The sequence below is a fragment of the Mytilus californianus genome, unplaced genomic scaffold, assembly GCF_021869535.1.
Source record: "Mytilus californianus isolate M0D057914Y unplaced genomic scaffold, xbMytCali1.0.p SCAF_3, whole genome shotgun sequence".
Taxonomy (NCBI): Eukaryota; Metazoa; Mollusca; class Bivalvia; order Mytilida; family Mytilidae; genus Mytilus; species Mytilus californianus.
The window spans coordinates 95,800,683-95,820,974 of record NW_026262679.1 but is presented as its reverse complement, the minus strand read 5'-3'; the positions used below and the strand labels follow the sequence as shown (position 1 = coordinate 95,820,974).

The following is a 20,292-nucleotide window of genomic DNA, read 5'->3' as shown; positions in this document are numbered from 1 at the left end:
TAAGTTACTTTCACTGATACTTAACTACCCTTAGCCATGCATACAACATTGTTAACCCTCCTTAATTGGGTTAATTGTCACCACACATTTCTTCCAGAATTCAAAATTATTCCAGATTCAAATAATTCCTTGTTTTAATAACTTAATGATATTATAGGTGTAATAACAAGAAACAGTTTGTATGAGTTGTCACAAGATAACGTTCAGAGACATAAGATCTGTGATGCCATTGCTGTAGCAAGTATAGGACCAAACTGTGCTGGAGTAGAGAGCACACAGAATCGCTGTCTTAGTCTTAAGGAATTCAAAGAATTTTTAGAAGAATACCAAGATCAACATCTTCATGATGAAGAAATCATACACCTTATTCAGGTATTTTAATTTTATAGTGTCAGTGCTCATATTAAATATTAGCTCACCTGGCCTGTTTGCTATGTTAAATATTGCAACCACTTTGCATCTGTCATCTTTATTTTGATTTCATCAGTTATCAGGAAAAGAGGAACCGATATGCTTACAGCTCTTAATGAGGACATATTAACTTCATCAGTAGAATATTTACATGTACAGAGTCATTGAAGATAGTGTACAATTATTAGTCCATTACTGGCAAAGCTGAAGGGGACTTTTCTGTATTTTCTTTATTTTCATAAACATGATAAAGTTATAACTTTATGAGAAGATATATGATTTTTTTCATAAAAGGAATTCATTCTAGCCACATTTAAAATTGTGAGATTGATGCCTTGAAGTGTACAATCAGAATTATTGTTATCATTTAAAACAAGTTTTATTTAATAGACAATATATCTTAGTCTTATCATTTCAGCAACATGAAGCAGACCCAGTATTACGGAACAACAACTGCTTGTCATTTGAAGGATTTGCTCGGTTTTTGATGGACAAGGATAACTACGCCTACATCTACGAGAAAACACGACACAATGACGAGGTAATGGTAGTAAGTTATCTCTTATCCATCTATATGGACTGTTATTGGGTGGGTAATGGCTGTAATCTGGCTTTATATGGTCATTTACTCTATGTATTGAAGTGTTTGTTAGTTTTTTTGTATAGATCCAGAATAATAAGGTATGGAGGTCAAGGATTGCTAACTAGAAAAAGCATGGATATCAGTTTTAGAAGTGTTGTAACTTTGATATATATCATTTCTGTTCCCAATGTTTCATGGGATTGCTGTAACTTATGGATGTCTTGAGTATTCCATAAACTTCAATTAGTTACCCCTTTCTAAGATGTACCATCTTTTTGAAGGGTTAAATGTTGTGTAAACATTCTTAAGTTTAAAAATAAGGAGATGTGGTATGATTGCCAATGAGACAACTTTCCACTAAAGTTCAAATGAAGTGGATGTTGTTAGACCACCAGGATATGCTCCACCTCCTGGCGATTACTGTAAGCTTATTTGTGCTTCTGTTGTTGAGGAAATAAGGTTCTTTTTCTAAAATTTAGATAAATTATGGCACATACATTTCATACTCTTTTGATTGGCTATCTTTCAAGATTTACAATTCATAAATCACTTTCAGCTTTGAGTTTGATTTTTTCAGGGGAGGATTTCATACATAGATTGTAGAAATAAACATGTAGTCAATTTTCACCTGAAGGACTAAAATAAAATTTGAAAATTGTAAACTCTTTCTAACACTTACAAAAGAAATTTGATTACCATTAATACATGAACCTTTCTTAATTCTGCATATACAAAGAAATAAAAACTTGAATGTAATGCTATTGTTTTTAAAATTGAGGACTTATCTTGTTAAAAAAAACTTATAATTGTTTGATTTTAATATACTGTGAATAGTTTGGAATAAAACATTTGTTCTTCGATTGACAGGATATGGAACAACCACTGTCTCATTACTACATAGCCTCATCTCATAACACATATCTAACAGGGCACCAGTTAACTGGAGAGTCATCACCAGAACTGTATAGCCAGGTTTGTTACCAGTATTTGTATTATAATTGAGCCATTTTTTTAACTTTGAGAAATACTGTAAATTCAGAAATTATTGCGATGTTTTTATTATTGCGAAAAATGCGACCGAGTTATAATCGCAATAATTTAAACTCGCATTTTGAAATTTTTTATATGAATTAAACAGGATTTTTCTCAATATCCCAAAAATTAAAATCGCATTTTAGTCTAAAATGACAAAATCGCAATAATAAATGCACGCAATAATTTCTGAATTTACAGTACCAAACTGATTATATATCAGTAGATGTTTATAACATCATATATGAGTAGGTAAGGCCTACCTGTTTTCTGCATTATTACAGATGATATTTCACATAGAAAAAGATATTAGATCTAATACAAATTAGATATTGTAAATACTGGTTTCAAGTCATACTGTATGAAATATGAGATTCACATCGGCATTTTTTCTTGACTTAACTCATTAATAATGCAAACTGCCATTTAATGGAATGTATAAACCAGAATATATATATAATGGAATGTATAAACCAGAATATATATATAATGGAATGTATAAACCAGAATATATATATAATGGAATGTATAAACCAGAATATATATATAATGGAATGTATAAACCAGAATATATATATAATGGAAAGTATAAACCAGAATATATATATAATGGAATGTATAAACCAGAATATATATATAATGGAATGTATAAACCAGAATATATATATAATGGAATGTATAAACCAGAATATATATATAATGGAATGTATAAACCAGAATATATATATAATGGAAAGTATAAACCAGAATATATATATAATGGACAACATATATAACATCACAGTATCCAAATCGCATTGAGTACCAAATTGCATAAATTACCAAATTGCATAAAGCACTAAATTTGCATCCATTTTTCAAAAAAGAGACAGATGAGAAAACTAAGGGCCTTATTTATAACAATGCAATTTACTAAAAAAAAAAAAAAAATGACATGAGCCAACAGTAACAACTGAATTATAGGCTCCTTTTTTAACAATGGCTCATAAAATAAGGGTGGGGGGGGGGGGGGGGGGGGTGTTGAAGGGGTGATGGCTTAACATGATTGTGTGCACTCAACCCTCCCCCTAATTTGATTTGATGTTCACATATATACATGTATGATCTAGTGTACACCATATACCAGTTGATAAGTAAGATGCATACTTTTACATACAGATTTAATGTATGAAGTTTTAAAAATTAATGATATTTATGGTGATTCTGTTTTAGGTGTTATTACTAGGTTGTCGGTGTGTAGAGTTGGACTGTTGGGACGGAGATGATGGGTGGCCTATCATTTACCATGGTCACACTCTAACCACTAAGATACAGTTTAAAGTAAGTACTTAAAATAACAATGATTACCATTATAAAGTGTTTTGATATAAAATCAGCAATTAAAAAAAAGAAAAGAAAGAAAGCCTTTTTTATAGCCATTTTGGATTGTAAAAGAAAAAATGATATTGATTAAAATAGAGCCATGTTGATGATTTTTGATGCTATCATTTGATTTACAAATAAATCTGAAAATTACAATGATTGTATTGATGCTTACATTCAAGGCAGCATTAGAAGCATGTTATGTATAAGTAAACCTGGAAAACTTTGTTTTGTAGGCAGCTGTAGAGGCAATCAATAAAAGTGCCTTTGTGACATCCCCCTATCCTGTTATTTTGTCTATAGAGAACCACTGTTCTGTCCCTCAACAACAGAAGATGGCCAAAATATTCAATGTAAGTTATTGCTTATAAACTGAAATATTTATGTATGTAAATCACCTGTATTTAAGAATACCTGAAGATTTTAATATAATTCACCTGTATGTAAAAATATCTGAAATATTAAATGTATGCAACCTGCATGTAAAAATACCTAAAATAGTTTATGTTAGTCAATTGTATGTAAACAAAATAAATATGTACGTCACCTGTAAGAGCAATGAATATTTAATGTAATCAGACATGAAAATGGTAACAGGAATTACTAGGCATATTGAAAAAAATTTGAACAGTGCAACTGACCATGCCCATACCCTGTTAGTCTGAAAAAAGAACATACAAACATAGAACAACATTTGTACAAGCAAATGTGATTATCTTTCAGTGGTGCTGGACTTGATAGTGTCTTGTTAAAATTTTCAAAACAGGCATTTCTTTGACAAATATGCTTTTATTATATCAAACCAGTCAAGCAAAAGTAAATAAACTTTTAAATCTTATAATGATTTCCCATATTTTGTAGATATTTTGCTTGCAGTAAATTAATTTGTTCAGACATTTTGCTTTACGTAAAATTCAGATTTGTTCAGATACTGTTCAGGCAGTGATCAATATTCATTGTTTAGTATGGGTAAATAAAAGCTACTAAAAGCACAGAAAAAAATAACAGATCTTGAAACGGCTACAGGCAAACTTCTTGATAATTGGAGAAACTCTGAACATGACTTAATAATTTATTGTTTGATCTTTTACAATCATGCCAGTTCAATATATATTTATAGTTAAGATCAATTGGAAACAGTTTCAACAGAGCTTATTTTCTACTATATTTTAACAGGAAGTTTTTGGAGAGAGGCTTGTTACCAGTTTTTTGTTTGAAAGTGACTTCTGTGAAGACCCCCAGTTACCCTCACCTAATCAACTGAAATACAAGATACTAATAAAGAACAAGAAAGCTAGAGACCAGGAAGGGTTTCCTTTGAAAAAGGTATGGATGGTGACAAAAGCTTCTGTAGTTTTGAATAATTGAAATATTGATCTATTTAGCTTAAAGACAAAAAAGGTTCTGTAGTATAAAGAGTAAATATTGTTTAATTGTTTATATAACCTTTTTGACATATTGTTGGTAGTAAAGCATACTTGAATCTTATTATATTTTGAATACACATGTCTGACTTAATTTTTTTTGTTTTGGTGGGGAAAAAAAAGATAAATTTGAAGGTTAAAAATCAATTTAATTTTATATACTAAACGAACTGAAAAGAACATATTGGTTCCTTAAGTATATGTGTTTTTCATATGTCTAAAAACTTCTTTCAGGTATCATCATGTCCAAGAACCAACAGTATGGCGTCTACAGACTTTGATGACGATGATGTTGATGATGATGAAGATGATGAAGAGGAGATAACTGATGGTAAAATTATTAGAAATTAAAGTGTCCCTTAGACAAACCATTTGTGAATATTTTGGCAAAGTATGTACTATGAGACATGCTTAATATAAAATGAAAACAAGTAATGATTTTTTTGGTTAAAAAATGTATGAAAACTGTGTGAGATTGATCCTCTGTACTGGTAAACTGTAGATACTAATTTTAACAGCTTCAAATTTAGAAAAATTGAAACAGAGAATGACATTTGGTTAACGAATTTGAGCTAAGTTTTGGTATACTGTGAATGATATTTTTTTAATTTGGGATGATAATTATTGTGTTTTGCCTTCAGCATGTTCAAAACATTGTCTTGTTGGTCATTAAATTTCATGTTTTTTACTTCATACACTACAAAATTAGCGGAAATTGGTACTTATTTTGTATTGAATAGTGGAACCTCAAATTCTTGGTTTGAGACTTTGAATTGATATCCATGATTATTTTAAAGTATACAAAAGTTACTATTAATCAAAACAGGTAAAAAAAAATTTTAATTAAATTTTTATTAAAAAAGAAACAGCCTAAGAAATATGTGTTAAAAATAAATCATTGAGAGAACATCATGTGTGACCTACATTTATTCCAGTGAAAGAACAGCTTCGTACATCTGTGGATAGCCAGGACAGTCAAGCTGGTGACCAGGAGGATTCACGGGGAAGGAGCAGTACACCTTCTGATTATCAGGGGAGGTAATTACATTAGAATAGTATTTTCAAATCTCTTATCAATGTAAATGTATATGCAGTTGATTTGGTTTGGAAATTTTACCAAAAATATGTTTGGAAGGCTGTTTCTTGCAAGTAAACAATTCTGTTCTGACTTATACAATACATAGAGGTCAGTTTTCCCTTTGCTTCATATTTTCTAATTAACATTTTACATGAAAAGGCTTTCAGATTTTAAACTATTTTCTGTTGAACTTGAATTTGTGGTAAAGTTAGAAAGAAAGATTAGGTCTCGTTCACTCCTCATGACACTTTTATGACTAGAAAATCGTGTCTGAAGTAGGGAACAAGTCCAAGTAAAAAGATTGCTTAATTGTTGATTTTTTTCTTAAATTAAATGAAAATGGCAAATCCATATTTGGTTCCATTTCAGCCAGAAAAAAAATGAATTTTCCAGGACAGGCACAGAAATTACAATATTTTTTGGAAGTCATGTGTTATTTCTGTTGATTAATTTAAATTCTTAAACACCATAATCAAAATTGTCTGTCAAATATTTATAACTTATGAAAACATATGTCAAACCATAAGTTATAAACTATAATTTGGATGTATGTAATGTTTTCAACATCTAGATAATTCTTTTTCAGACCTTCTTCTGGATCCTTCAGTGAGAGAACGGACAGAAGTTCTAGGATGCAATCAGAACTAGTGGACTGGCAGTTTGTTGATGACCCCTATGACCCAAAAACTCCCAATAAATCCAAGCAAAAGAAAACAAGTCAAATTGCCAAAGAATTGTCAGATCTTGTTGTGTATTTCCAGGCAATTAAGTTCAGAGGTAAGCTTAATATTTGTCTTTTATAATATAAATGATCCAAGTAAGAATGACCTTTTCATGACTACCATGTTTAGTAGACCTTTGAGATTAGAATAAAACTTTAAAATTAAGAAATAGAATATTAGGAAGTACATTAGAGTAAAACAAGCTATGTACTGTAGATCATTCATAAATATTGGGATGTTTTATTATTGTGAAAATTACAGTGGTATAGATTTCACAAAAATAAAAAACTGGCATTTTAAATTTTGATAGACTTGTTTGTATTCAGCTTTTCCTGAAATACAATAATTAATCATATATTTTTGTCTATTTTTCAACAATCACAATGATAAATTTCAGAACTTACAGTATTTTCTTTTGTGAAACTGATGGTCATAGTTGCATGGGTAAAAGTAGCAATTACAATGCTATTTATAGAAAAAAAATGATAATGTATTGTGTGATTTGTCATTCCAACAGTTCTTTGTAGTTATATTATCTTCAGTAAACAAAGGTACTTTTTTTCCAACTGTATTATTTTACGCATCGATTTTTTTGTTTCTTCGTTCTTTAAAATAGTGTTGCTATTGGTCATTGTAGACATGTATTATTCCTTAGAGTACAAAGAAAATAAGTCAATAATATAAATTGTGTATATTTAGGGTTAACCATCAGTCCCAATACTTCACTGAAAAAGAAAGGAATCAGAAGAAGTGCCATTTTAACAAGTAACCCAAGTACGCCAACCATTCTGTCCGAGAAAAGTGAGGTGAGCGTGTCTTCAAACATGATTCGACAGAGACGACCTGACAGTGTTCCTCCATGTTACCAGGTGTCATCACTAAATGAAGGCAAAGCCAGAACACTGTGTAGACGTAGTCCAATTGGTGTTATCAAATATCCTTAGTGTATTGTAATTTTGTGAATTGATTTTTAAAATACAATCAAAACTGCTATAAAGGTCACCTCTATTAAGCAAAAACCTGTCTTGTCAGACCAACCTCTTCTTGCCCCTTTGTAGTAATACATATGCATTTTCATCCTAAATTCAAATGACACCTATTATATCGTCAGTTTTCTCTGGTCCTAATGGTGACCTTTATATACAGGTTTGACTGTAGTACATGAAGAAAGAGGGTGGGAGTGGTTGTAAACATGTGTGAAAGTGTTCTTACAGTAGAATATTAAAAAAATGTTACCCTTTAATTGTAAAAACTTATTGAATTGTTACAGACCTCTGAAAATTCAATAATTTATAAATTAGAAAGTATGCTCGATAAAAACCAATTAGACAGCAAAAAAAGCTGCAATTAAAACCACAATTTCAGAAAAACTTAACAAAAGATTACCATAGGAAATGTGTAATCAATTAAGGCAAGCTGTATATTACTCTAAATATAGACACATTGTTTAATGAATTTACCAGATAGGACTACAAATTTGACATGGTAATTAGACAAAAGGGACCATAACAAACACAGACAAGATTCTGTACTAAAGGTCAACTTTTGCTAAATTGCGAGTAAAATAAAAAAGTGAAAATATAAGTTTGATATTTAAGAAAGATCAGAATCAAGAAACAAGAAAACAAAAATTTAAATCTCTCAAACAGTTTTAACCGTACAAATTGTGAATTTAAATTCTGTGAAAAATTAACCACTTCATAGTATCTATCTATTCATATAACAAACACATTACATATAAGATTGTTTCCCATCTTGCATGAGAATCACCAAATCTAAGATTGATAGAAATTTGTTTTTTGAAATAAAATGTACAGTTTACCTTAACCTTGTGTACTCATACTGAAAAGCAGCTGATGAGAACATACCCATCTGGCATGAGAATTGACTCATCAAATTTCAATCCTGTCATTTTCTGGGCTTTTGGTCTCCAGATGGTAGCCCTCAATTATCAGACTGAAGGTAAGATTTATGTAATGACTAACTGTCAATATATATGTTCCTGACTGAACTAAAGAATAAAGGTTTTAGGATCTTGTATTGCCACAATTGTGAAAATGATGAAAGTAGATATTTGGTATTTCAGTTACATGATAACTATAAATTGCTCTTTTAAAATGCCTGAGCCCTGAAGTAAAAGTTGTGTATCATGTATCAACTTAATTAATGAAAAGGCTTTAACTGTCACATGTTGCGCTCAAACTCAAATATGCTTGGATGACGACGAGGAGGTTTTTTTTAAAACAAGTTTGATTACCCATGCTTGGATCGGTTTACTTCAAACTTTTATATTGCTTTTGGGATTGGTAAAAGAAATCTCCTTTTGTATTAAAAAAAAAAAATTTTGATTGGTCATTCAAGAACAGCTTGACTTATGCTGTCAGATTTTTCATATCATGCACTAACTTGAGTGCTTAGATCAATTTACTTAAAACTAAACACTGTTGTTTAAATTTGTTATAGTAAGCTTCCTTGCATTTTCAAATTGTTTAGATTTGTCATTCCAGAAATACTACAAGCGATACTGCAATTTTACAAGAAACCTACAATTAGCAGTCTTTTAGATTATAATTTTTATTGAATTTTTAGACAGAGCAATGGCCCTCAACACAGCAATGTTCGAACAGAATGGACAGAGTGGATATGTACTGAAGCCAGCTGTCATGTGGGATAAAAGTCACATGATGTACAATCATTTTAATCCAATGGACAAAGAATTTGATGGTTTACATGCTACTTTACTTACATTACGTGTATGTTTTTTTTTTTCTTATTACTATTTTTTTTAAAGAACATAAACCAAGTCAGGAAAATTCTACCATATGATAAGTTATAAATCTTTTTCTTGAAATTCTGCACATTTTACAAAAAAAAAGGCTGGAGTGTTGCTGATGAAGGTTAATCAAGAAAAGCACTTTGGATGCAACAAATTTATAGAGTTTTAATTTTATTTATTGAAAGTTTTCTTTATTACCAGAAATATATTTAAATTAGTTATTAACTGTTAAACCTACCTCTAAATTATAACAGTACTTTTGGGTTTACTTTGGTTTTTTTGGCAAAAGTCTTATTATAAGTTGAAGTAAGAGTAATAAAAACCCCAAGTAAACCCAAATGTACTGTTATAATTTAGAGGTAGGTTTAACAGTTAATAACTAATTTAAATATATTGCTGGTAATAAAGAAAACTTTCAATAAATAAAATTAAAACTCTATAAATTTGTTGCATCCATCTACTCTTACTTCAACTTAAAATAAGACTTTTGCCATTACGAAAATGTATAACCGTTTGACAATTAAATCAAATATGCATAACTGTTCTAACATTGAAAAGGCATATTATTTAATGTTACAATTATTGAGAATTCATTCATAAGTAATTTTCCCTTCCAACAATTCAAATATGGGATTGGTTTTATTTGTAGGTTATATCTGGACAATACATAAGTAACATCCATACAGCCAGTACTTATGTGGAAGTGGAAATTATAGGAATACCTGTGGATTGTGCCAAGCATAAGACTAATGTGGCCTCCAGAAACTCTTTGAATCCAATCTGGAATGATACCTTTACTTTTCAGGTAAGATCGGTCGTCTTTGTGTTTCCCTACACATCAATATGCTATATGAGAGGTGAAAGGACCTTTTTCAGGAATTTAAGAGTGAGCTGTTGAATTTCGTCAGGGATTCAGGACTTCAGGATTTAAATATATCATGATACGGGAACGGCACATTATTTTCTTGGGAATTAGGGATTAGGGATTTATTTTCATGGGAATTTGGATGAGACCCCCTTCCACCCCCTCCTATATGAAAATAAAGAGATGTGGCATGATTGCCAATGAAACAACTATCAATCAGAGACCAATGGACGAAGATTTCAACAACTTAAGATCACCATATGGACCAACAATAAGCAAATTCCATACCCAATATACTAATATTATCATAGTTAAATTTTACTAGATGCAGAGATTTGATCGATATACAAAGGCTCGTCAAAAAAATATGTTATATTTGAAATACAATGTACTTAAAAGTCATAAAATTTCAGCATCAGATATTTTTGGTGAAAAAAGTTGCCGGCTCATAAGAACGGGGTTTTGACAGGGGATGTAAAATGAATGTATATCCTTACTTTAAAAAAGACAAAACATATGGGGAAAATGTAACGGACATTTGGAGATGCATAATCACAAAAGTGTACTAAAATATACCTCATGTTAAGAATCCTTGGTCATGGCCTGATATATGTATTGCAGCATATTTGTTGGTTGTTCATGTATAGGTTGACTTACATTCTTTGTTCCCTAAATTGAATTGCATTATTTATTTTTTTCTTTCTTTTTAATTTTTTTATGATACCAAGTATCATAAAACTGCTTATAAATAACATGTTAAATTCTAGTATCATTTAATGTTACTTTCTAGTAAATTGAATTCTGGTAAATTAAAACATAACCATTGTCTTCATTGTCTGCACCAACATATTGTAAACAGCTATATATTTAGAACTTATTTTTGTGTTGAATATTTTTTGATGAAAATTTCTTTTAAATGCATGATGATCAAAAATAAAAATTACATATTGATTATTTTAGATAATGTTCCATGACTTGGCTTTCATTAGATTTGTAGTGATAGATGCCAGCACCAATCATATCCTCTCTCAGAGAATTATACCACTTAGGTGCCTGAGACCAGGTATAGTAAACCTTTAATATTATCACATCATAAACCATCCATGTGAAAAAAATATTGCGGTGGTTTATTCTAAATAGATTGTAAGGAAGACATTTTATTTTAACACTATAATTGATACAATTTATTCCTCTTCTTGGAAAGTAGAACTGGTTTAACACAACGAAAACAATACTATATCAGTACAGGCTATGATTCAGTTAAAAATCACTCTTGGTGGAGAATTTTCACCACAGTGAATGCTAGTAATTAATTATGGATGATTCACCCCAAAGTATTTCTATGTATCTTCCATAGATAAAAAATGACAGAGAGAATGAATTAAGGAGTTGTCACCTACAATCACTATGTTTCACAGTGAATCACTCGACACAGCAAGAGTGATTTTTAACTTACTGTGGATTCACTTACTTTCGTGGGTACCAATTTTCATGGATGAAGGGAAAACTATTTTTGTGGATATATGATTTCATGGTTTTGTCAAAGTTTGTATACAAACATTGACATAATTTCTTCTTTATTGAACATCTAAATTCTTAGTTTACTTATACCCAAGAAATCAACAAAAATTGGTATCCCTTGAATATATTAATGAATCCACAGTAATCAACCTTTGTTTATGTATTTCAAATATAATCTGTACGATATACATACGGTATGATTGTGATATATATTTTACAAACTAAATAATTCAATTTTTTATCAGAATGTGCATATTTTTTGCAGGGTACAGGCATGTGAGATTAAGAAATGCTAGTAACAAGCCGTTAGAGCTTGCCACTTTGTTCATCTGCTCTAAACATGAAGAAGAACTTTTAGACATGTGTAGTGGGGAAAACAACAATGAATATTTGGACTATTCATCAGCAAAACGAAGATCATTTGCTAAGGTCAAAGATTCTTCTGAAAGTGGAAGAGATGTAAGTATTATTGCAAAAATTTGAAAACCAGATTTGTTTAGATGAGATGAATTATTATTATAGATTCAAATGTGTTTCTGATATCAAATAAAAAAGTTATATATAGCCAAGTTAGTTTTTTACAGGTGTATGAGCTGTCTGTTTACTAAAGATGATTTGCTGAAGAAATCAGCCCTTAACAAAATATTCTTTTTTTGTAACCGCATCATACCTTTTTCAATTCAACAAAGGAGTAAGTTTGGTAAGGGCCATATTTGGCCCCTATTATTAAGTTCAAAGTTTCAAGAAAAAAAAATGTTCTATGGTGATGAAAAGACCAGTGAGGAAGTTAAATAGAACTATTTTTGTCCAAGTTTTTATTTTAAAACGTTGGGTTTTACATCCAAAGTAGGCCAAAAATATACATTTTTGCGAATTATTGTCCGGATTGCTACCAAATTAAGGCCTATGAAACATAGAGCGCAGGCATTGACAAACTAAATATTCCAGTCAGATATGTGAAATGTTATAACAAACATTATGTGGAAAATCTTTTTTGTAGATGCATGCACTCTATGTTTCCTGTCCAAAATATCAATGGAAATTTACCCCTTTTCATTGAATTTTCTTGAAAAATCAAATTAAGGGATATTTGTGACGTCATGAATAATAGAACGCAAGTCCGTAAATTATCAACAGAAAGACATATTTCCTATCCAGTCACAGTATTGGCTATGATTCATGGTGATATTGGTCAATAAATCCTAATTTGAAATTGTAGCTAGAATTAGGGGTCATTTGAGGGCCTTATTGAACCTACTCCATTATTTATTTTCTTGTAAACACAATACTTCTAATATTATTATTTTCTGTTTCCCTTATTATGAAGTCAAATTGTTTTTGAATAAAAGTGACTTGTTATTTATAAAAAAAAAAAATTTCTACTGGTTTCCTTATCTTTTAGTTACTAGTCCCAGTTGGTGCTAGAAAGAGGAGAATGTTTTTCATCAGTGTTTATGGAGTTAATGACCCTGATGAGTATGTTATCCTGAAGGTCACACAAGATACATCTGTATATGATGCCATTGCTCAGGTATATAAACTTTAACAACCAAAACAAGACATGTGTTAACCAATTTTCTTTTAACTTTTCAATTCAGCTAATTTTTAAAAAAATGGTTAAAAGATAAATAAGTTTGTTCATGTGTTTTAATTTAAATTTTAGCACTTTGGAATATAAAATATATCAATAAAAGTTGTTTTCTGAAGAAAACCTTCTGAAATCATAATTATATTGAGAAAATAGTTGTTTTTTTCCAGAGAAGGATTTTTAAAAGAATTTTCTGGCCTGTTATAACTGTGAAAAAATAACTTTGCCAAAGACCGCATAAAAATTAAGTTTGCTGAATAAAATATTGGACAATGCAGGAATTAGTTGTGTACACAAATGAAAATATTTTTTGAGAGTAGCAAGATGGGAGTCACAAACATAAAATTAATTGAAAGTCATGATGAACGAAACTAATTTTGACCAAAAAAACCTTTACCATCTTCTTTTATTCTTTAGGCATTGAGTAAGGCTGGGAAGGTTGATGATATTATAACAAACTATGTTTTGGTGGAAGATGTTCAGAGTGGATGGGAGAAAAAGGAACAAGAAAGAGCAAGTGAGCAGAGAATCCTGGACATGACTGAGAAAGTATTACAGGCTCAGAATAGATGGACTGGAGCAGGGAAATTTATTCTTAGGAAAGTCAGTGATGTAAGTTTCTGAAGATCTAACAGTTTAAAAAAGGGAAAAAATACTTATAAAATTAATTTCCATTGGAATATTAACATTTAGTTGTTAATTTATGTTGAAATTCTCCAAGACTTATTGACTTATTGTCAAATGACTGTTGATTTTATATCGATATGATTTTAAAGATGTTCTATTTGTTCATTGTACTACAAATATGATCCCCTAGACCACTGGTTATATATTTTAGCAGCTGAACAGTTTGGATTGTTTATAAACATACAAATTGCAATTGGATCTAATTTTTTTGTAGACTGCAAAGAGAGAGAGTTAAACTGTAAAATTGATGTCATAGTTTACATTCTGACACTGATTTTCAAATTTGCAAATAAAATAAAAAACAGAAATCAAACAAATCATATCATATATATGTAATAGTAAGAAATGTTTTACACAATAAAAAAAGGTTTTAATTTTGTTTGAAGGATCCTAGCAGTAGAGCTTGGATTACAACCATGCTGTCCAGGGAACGACAGGTTGGTAAACTTAGTAAATAAGTCAAGTTTCATCAAGGTTCTTTAGTCGTTCAAGAAAGTTTAGAGTTTACCTATTTGGTTGTCAAGTAAAGGACACATTTCCATTATCTATGTACTTTTAAAGAACATGTTAAATCTTTCAGGAAAGATAAATATGTTGGGATTTTCTCACATCAGAGTTATTATCCAAATATTCAGAAAAAACAGTTGGAAATTCAATTCCATTGATGTTCACTCTTTTGGTGTATAAATGCAACAATTTATGATAAAAGTGTTAAATTATATAAAAATTTTAGATCTGAATCAACAGAGAAAAGAAAATGGTATTTTCTAGATTAAAGCTAAATTAACATTCACAAATTTGTTTAAGACATTAAATTTTAAAAGTTGAAAAACTAATTATTTTTTTCCAATGTATTATTTTACTTCCTTCAAATTACAAAATGTATTATGCAAATTAGTGAAATTCATATGTTATAATAAATAAACTCCTGCCAGTTCTCAAGTAGTAGTCACATGATGGTCACATGATGGATATTGAAATTTTTTCAGAGAATTAAATGTGAGAATGATGCTGCTGATTGGGAGAGTGTGGAACAAGTGTTTATTGTCTGTGTATATAATGTAGCACCAGACCAACCGTACACAATATTCAAGGCACCAATATCCAGTACAGCTCAAGATATCATTACACAGGTAACTTTCACACTTAAGAGGAATTAAAGGTGTACAATATATCATTGAGACAGTCACACAACCACTTAAAAAATCCAACATGTAGATGTCAATATAGAAAAAAAAATAAAAACATTAAGATGTGGATTACCTTAGTTGTATTTGGCAAAACCTGTGAAAGCTTTCAGGAATTTTTGGTCCTCAATGCTCTTCAACTGTGTATTATACTTGGCCTTTTCTTATTCAAGTGTCACTGATGAATCTTTTGAAGACAAAACATGTGTCGGGTGTCCAAAATTAGAAGCCCTGTTGTCTTTGATGAGTTTTTTTTTATAAGCACCAAGAATCAATGACCTAATTCCTGAGTAGGAATGTAATTGGATGTTTCTTAAACTTACATTTAATTTGGTATTCTGATTTATTGAAGAACTATATATCGAATTTTACTGTGCATACAAACTCAAATTATATACATATCATGTTTTTCTTATTTCTGTCCATAAGTGTGGAATTCACTTTCTTGTGAAATATAAAAAAATAAAAACTCTATCTGCATTCAAATATTCTTACAAGTCATTATATTTTAAACAGAGGGGTATAATTGTAACTTCTACCAATATGAAGGCAATTGTTTGAATTATATGGTTAACATAATATTTTGTAAAATAAAGAGCCTTGTGGAAAATTGGTGAAATTAAAATGAAATACTCTTAAAATAAAGATTATTTGATGTATGAAAAAAACCTGAAATAAAATGATCCATAGGACAGGTTTCTAGCACACATATGAGTCTTCTTGGAAGTTTCCCTTATAAGCTGAAGTATTTTTATATCATAAATGTTGACTATTATTGTACTTCTTTTACATTTGGAAATTTTAAGGTCTATGGTTAGGAAAAGAATTTTAACCATTAAAAAATTAAAAAGTGACCATCTTTTATAAAATGTAAACTCTTTACTACTGGCAGTGTTATACATTTGTCTGGTGGTATTGATAAGAGGATTAAAAGATAAAGATGATAAGCAGGGCTGAAAAAAAAAAGAATATACTTAAATTATTTAGCTATGTAAGGCATGTCTGATAGGGTAAATTAATTGAGTAATACTTTTGGATAATTTTCAGGCCATGATGAAAGCCCACAGATCAGATCCTGAAAATTTGAGGAAGTTTGTGTTAGTTGAAGAGGTAGAATGTCCCAGTAGTGATACACAGAGTCCACATGCCAGGCGGCACAGCACTGACCACCCAGACAGACGCATTCTTGATGATGATGAAAATGTTTACCTGGCTCAGAGAGAATGGAAAACAAATGGAAAATTTATTATAATGGACAAAAGTCAAGCAGAGCATGATATTATACATGTAATATACTCATATTTTAATACTACATATCTGTAATAAGATAAGATAAAATACTGCTATCGTAGCAAAAAAAGCAATGCATTTTATCACGTTTTTATTGAGTTTGTAATTTTGTTCATGGATTTGTCATCATCTAAAACATATGTTATTTTCAAACATCCTTGTATTTTTAGGGTTAATATTGATTTGTACAACATTTGTTAATAAGTAGTATGTTGCTACAACTCATACCAAAATTATTCTTTAATTAAATGTTTGAGGTTTTTGAAAGATTGAATTTTCTTGGAAATAATTCTTTAATTATGATTAGGAGTAATATTTTGAAAGCAAACATCGTTTTTAAGTCAAGTTCTTTTCAGAAATCCTTATTATTTTTATTTTTGCCACAGATTGAGAGAAAAAAGAAAGGATCATCAAAGAGTGGACCATCAAAAGGAGGAACAAGTAAAGTCCAACCAAAGAAAAAATCCACCAAGACTCAGTCTCCTGATAAAACTGAGACAAGTACTGGTATGTTCACTTTGTTCACTCATTCTCCTGATAAATCTGAGACAAGTATGTGCACTGTGTTCACTCAGTCTCCTGATAAAACTGAGACAAGTACTGGTATGTACACTCATTCTCCTGATAAATCTGAGACAAGTATGTTTGTACACTTTGTTCACTCAGTCTCCTGATAAAACAGACAAACATGACACTTTGTTCACTCAGTCTTCAGATAAAACTGAGACAAATATGTACACTTTGTTCACTCAGTCTCCTGAATAAAACTGAGACAAATATGTACACTTTGTTTGCTCAGTGTCCTGATAAAACTGAGACACATATGTGCATTTTGTTCACTCAGTCTCCAGAAAAACTGAGACACATATGTGCATTTTTTTCACTCAGTCTCCTGATAAAACTAAGACAAATAGATACACTTGTTTATTCATTCATTTTGATAAAACAGAGACAAATATGTACACTTTGTTCATTCATTTTCCTTATAAAACTGAGACAAGTGTATGTATATACACTTTGTTCACTCTGTCTCCTGATAAAACTGAGACAAATATGTACACATTGTTCATTCATATTCAAAAGAAGCAACAAGGAATTTTTGGATGTGAACAGTTCAGAGCGATAGGGGTAGTAATAAATGCAGAGAAGGGTTTTGATTACTTTGAACATTACTTTGGCAAACTTAGAATGAAAATAAAGAGAATATAAATATGATAATTAATCTGTCTTGGAATGAATGATCTTTATAAATCAATATTTTTTTTAATTGGCATATTAGATAGATATTATTCAATTATTTATAGGTACCAAGCTACCCACAACATCAGGTGCATGGCAAGGAAGTCCTTCATCTCAGTCAGGATCTACCCTCAAGAGACTGTCAGCCAAGTTTTCACACAAGCTTAGCAAATGAAGAACTAACCACCAAGAGAACATTTATTTCCAAGAATAACAGCCAAAGTCTTGAGTAGTTACACTCAATAATTACATCAAGATATTTCACAGATCAAAAGTAGAACTTGGAATTTTAATTGCAGGAATACTGTTACGACTTTTTATTCCAATTTTGCATGAAAGTCCAGAAATGCCATTCTTATTGCAGTGAAAAATATTTTTGATATTTGCTGCATTTTTTTACCAAAAAATTCCAAGAAAAACTCTGCTGAACAAGATATATAGACCATTTGAAGTGCAGAATTGACAAGGATAAGGGTATTGTTATGATTTTCATACAATTTAAATGTCACCAGTTCAAACATTGAGAAGTCGATGAAAGTGAAAATTTTACATACTTTTTTGTGTTATCATAATTGGTGTCAGTTTCATTCATTGTCATAAAAGAAAACATCTATTATGACCCATGTACAAATCTGTGTTATTTTGTAATGAAGTTTGAATGGTTGGTTTGTGCAGTTAAAGGGAGTTAGTACATGATTTGTAGATTAAATTGTCTCCCTTCACCAACACTGTGAAATATATACTTTACAATTTAATGCATGAGCATGCATTTTTTTAAGATATCACAAAAAGATCTCTATTTGAAGTGCATATCTGCTCTGTTATTTAATTGTGTAACAGATGTTGCTATTTCCAGGTCAATTGAGACATTAAAAAATTGTGTACTTGGACAATATAGTTGTAATGTGTAATTGCTTTAATGAATGAATATGTGTGATATAAATCAGTTGACTTTAAGAGGAGATTGTTATAGAAATAATTATTTAGATGTAAAACATACTTTGTTTTAAACCTATTTCTGATGTTGTTAAAGAAAATATTCAGAGGAAACTATTAAATGCATGTAAACTTTGAAACAAAGGCATTGAAGGATCTCACCATAAAACCTAATTGTAAGGTGATTTATCACCATATTTTTAACTCTGATAACACCAAATATGGTATAAAAGAGTTAATTATAGTTCAAAAAAAAATAAGAAATATAGAAAAATGGTAAAAAAATAATGAACAGACAATAATTGGGTGCTACAATATTAAGAAACAAGAAAAATGGTACAAGATACTAATTTTTGGTATTGTAGTTGTTAGAATTAAGAAATTCATGTTTTTTTGTAATTACAAAATTAATAGTCACTAAATTTCACTTGTTAAATAGAATCCAACAAAAAATAATGTTTTGTTTGTGAAGCTAGCCAGATATGGATGTTGTAACCAACAGAAATCTATATTGATTATTTTTTTGCAAGATTTTTATGTAAAACAAATTTTGTAAAGTAGATCTTAGCTATTATGTTTGCTGAAGTATGTTTGAGCCCCAGTAGTTACACAATAGAATGAATAAAACATAAAGGATTAACTTGTTAGTAGAGCATTACAGCCTAAGCTGTGTATGTGCTTACCTATTGTTTTGCAACTGATCAGTTCTCCTTTAAAATTTAAAATTTGTAAGTTATTGAAAAGACCAGGGATACGCCTTGATTCCCATTTTCTGTGAAACTTGAGAGTTGGTTTTCAGTAACTCGTCATTTAAACATTCTTCATGACATACTCGTATGTGGATCTTACATCTGGATTTGTAATTTACATAGTTAACAATTCTTAAAGAATTGTCATCGGACCATGTATCTCTACATACAATTAGAACAGAATTGACCACTTGCAAGGAAACTGGTTAATACATGTATAGTTTCAGCTGTAAAAGGTTAAAACATGTATGGTTTATGCTGTAGAATAGACATAGATGTTGAAATATTAGTTGCCAGTGTCAAATTGTATAAAGAAAATTAATTTAACCAACCTTAGAAAATCAAAATGTTGATAAATGTTATAAGCCATTTGTGTTTATCATTTGCTTTCAAATGTTATTGTGATTTTATCAATGTTATTGTGAATTTTTGTTGATTTTTACAGTTAAAAAAGATATTTTTACCATTCCAAAGGAACAAAAATAAAATTATTTATTTGTGTCTTGTTCTTCATTTTTTGAAATTAGTTCCCTGATCTATTTAATTGTAGTAAAACATATTGGTCTTGATAGACGAATTGGTAATGTGTTACACAAAAGATGTATCATACAGATACTCCAACTCAGAATTGAACATACCACATCACTGCATTTATAGCACTTTCTTATTAATCTGAAATGGACTTTTTAGAGGTGAAGATTTAGAAAGACAAGGATTTAAAGGTCCCTTAATTAGTAGTCCAGTTGTACTTGTTGTTCTGTTGGTAGATTCTCTCATCACTCTACTCTACACAGAGTGTACTCTGACTACACTAATGAAAATGGTTCCAAATCAGCTCCAAT

General features: G+C 30.2%; 1 protein-coding gene across 3 annotated transcripts in view; it reads left to right on the top strand.

Moving 5' to 3' along the window:
- Positions 1 to 19,951, top strand: part of LOC127735503 (1-phosphatidylinositol 4,5-bisphosphate phosphodiesterase epsilon-1-like) — a 152,937-nt gene extending 132,986 nt beyond the window's left edge. For 2 of the 3 annotated variants that reach the window (XM_052245686.1, XM_052245688.1), the window contains exons 20-41: positions 158 to 372; positions 830 to 952; positions 1,862 to 1,966; positions 3,239 to 3,346; positions 3,625 to 3,741; positions 4,565 to 4,714; positions 5,047 to 5,143; positions 5,748 to 5,850; positions 6,477 to 6,667; positions 7,312 to 7,546; positions 8,450 to 8,574; positions 9,202 to 9,365; positions 10,038 to 10,193; positions 11,214 to 11,316; positions 12,040 to 12,233; positions 13,177 to 13,305; positions 13,780 to 13,974; positions 14,436 to 14,486; positions 15,039 to 15,182; positions 16,284 to 16,523; positions 16,913 to 17,033; positions 17,831 to 19,951. In XM_052245686.1, the coding sequence (XP_052101646.1) occupies positions 158 to 372; positions 830 to 952; positions 1,862 to 1,966; positions 3,239 to 3,346; positions 3,625 to 3,741; positions 4,565 to 4,714; positions 5,047 to 5,143; positions 5,748 to 5,850; positions 6,477 to 6,667; positions 7,312 to 7,546; positions 8,450 to 8,574; positions 9,202 to 9,365; positions 10,038 to 10,193; positions 11,214 to 11,316; positions 12,040 to 12,233; positions 13,177 to 13,305; positions 13,780 to 13,974; positions 14,436 to 14,486; positions 15,039 to 15,182; positions 16,284 to 16,523; positions 16,913 to 17,033; positions 17,831 to 17,940 (3,176 nt within the window). In that variant the 3' untranslated portion in view covers positions 17,941 to 19,951. The remainder of the gene's footprint in view (positions 1 to 157; positions 373 to 829; positions 953 to 1,861; positions 1,967 to 3,238; positions 3,347 to 3,624; positions 3,742 to 4,564; positions 4,715 to 5,046; positions 5,144 to 5,747; positions 5,851 to 6,476; positions 6,668 to 7,311; positions 7,547 to 8,449; positions 8,575 to 9,201; positions 9,366 to 10,037; positions 10,194 to 11,213; positions 11,317 to 12,039; positions 12,234 to 13,176; positions 13,306 to 13,779; positions 13,975 to 14,435; positions 14,487 to 15,038; positions 15,183 to 16,283; positions 16,524 to 16,912; positions 17,034 to 17,830) is intronic. The other variant, XM_052245687.1, reaches the window with a different exon arrangement.
- Positions 19,952 to 20,292: the final 341 nt, after the last annotated feature.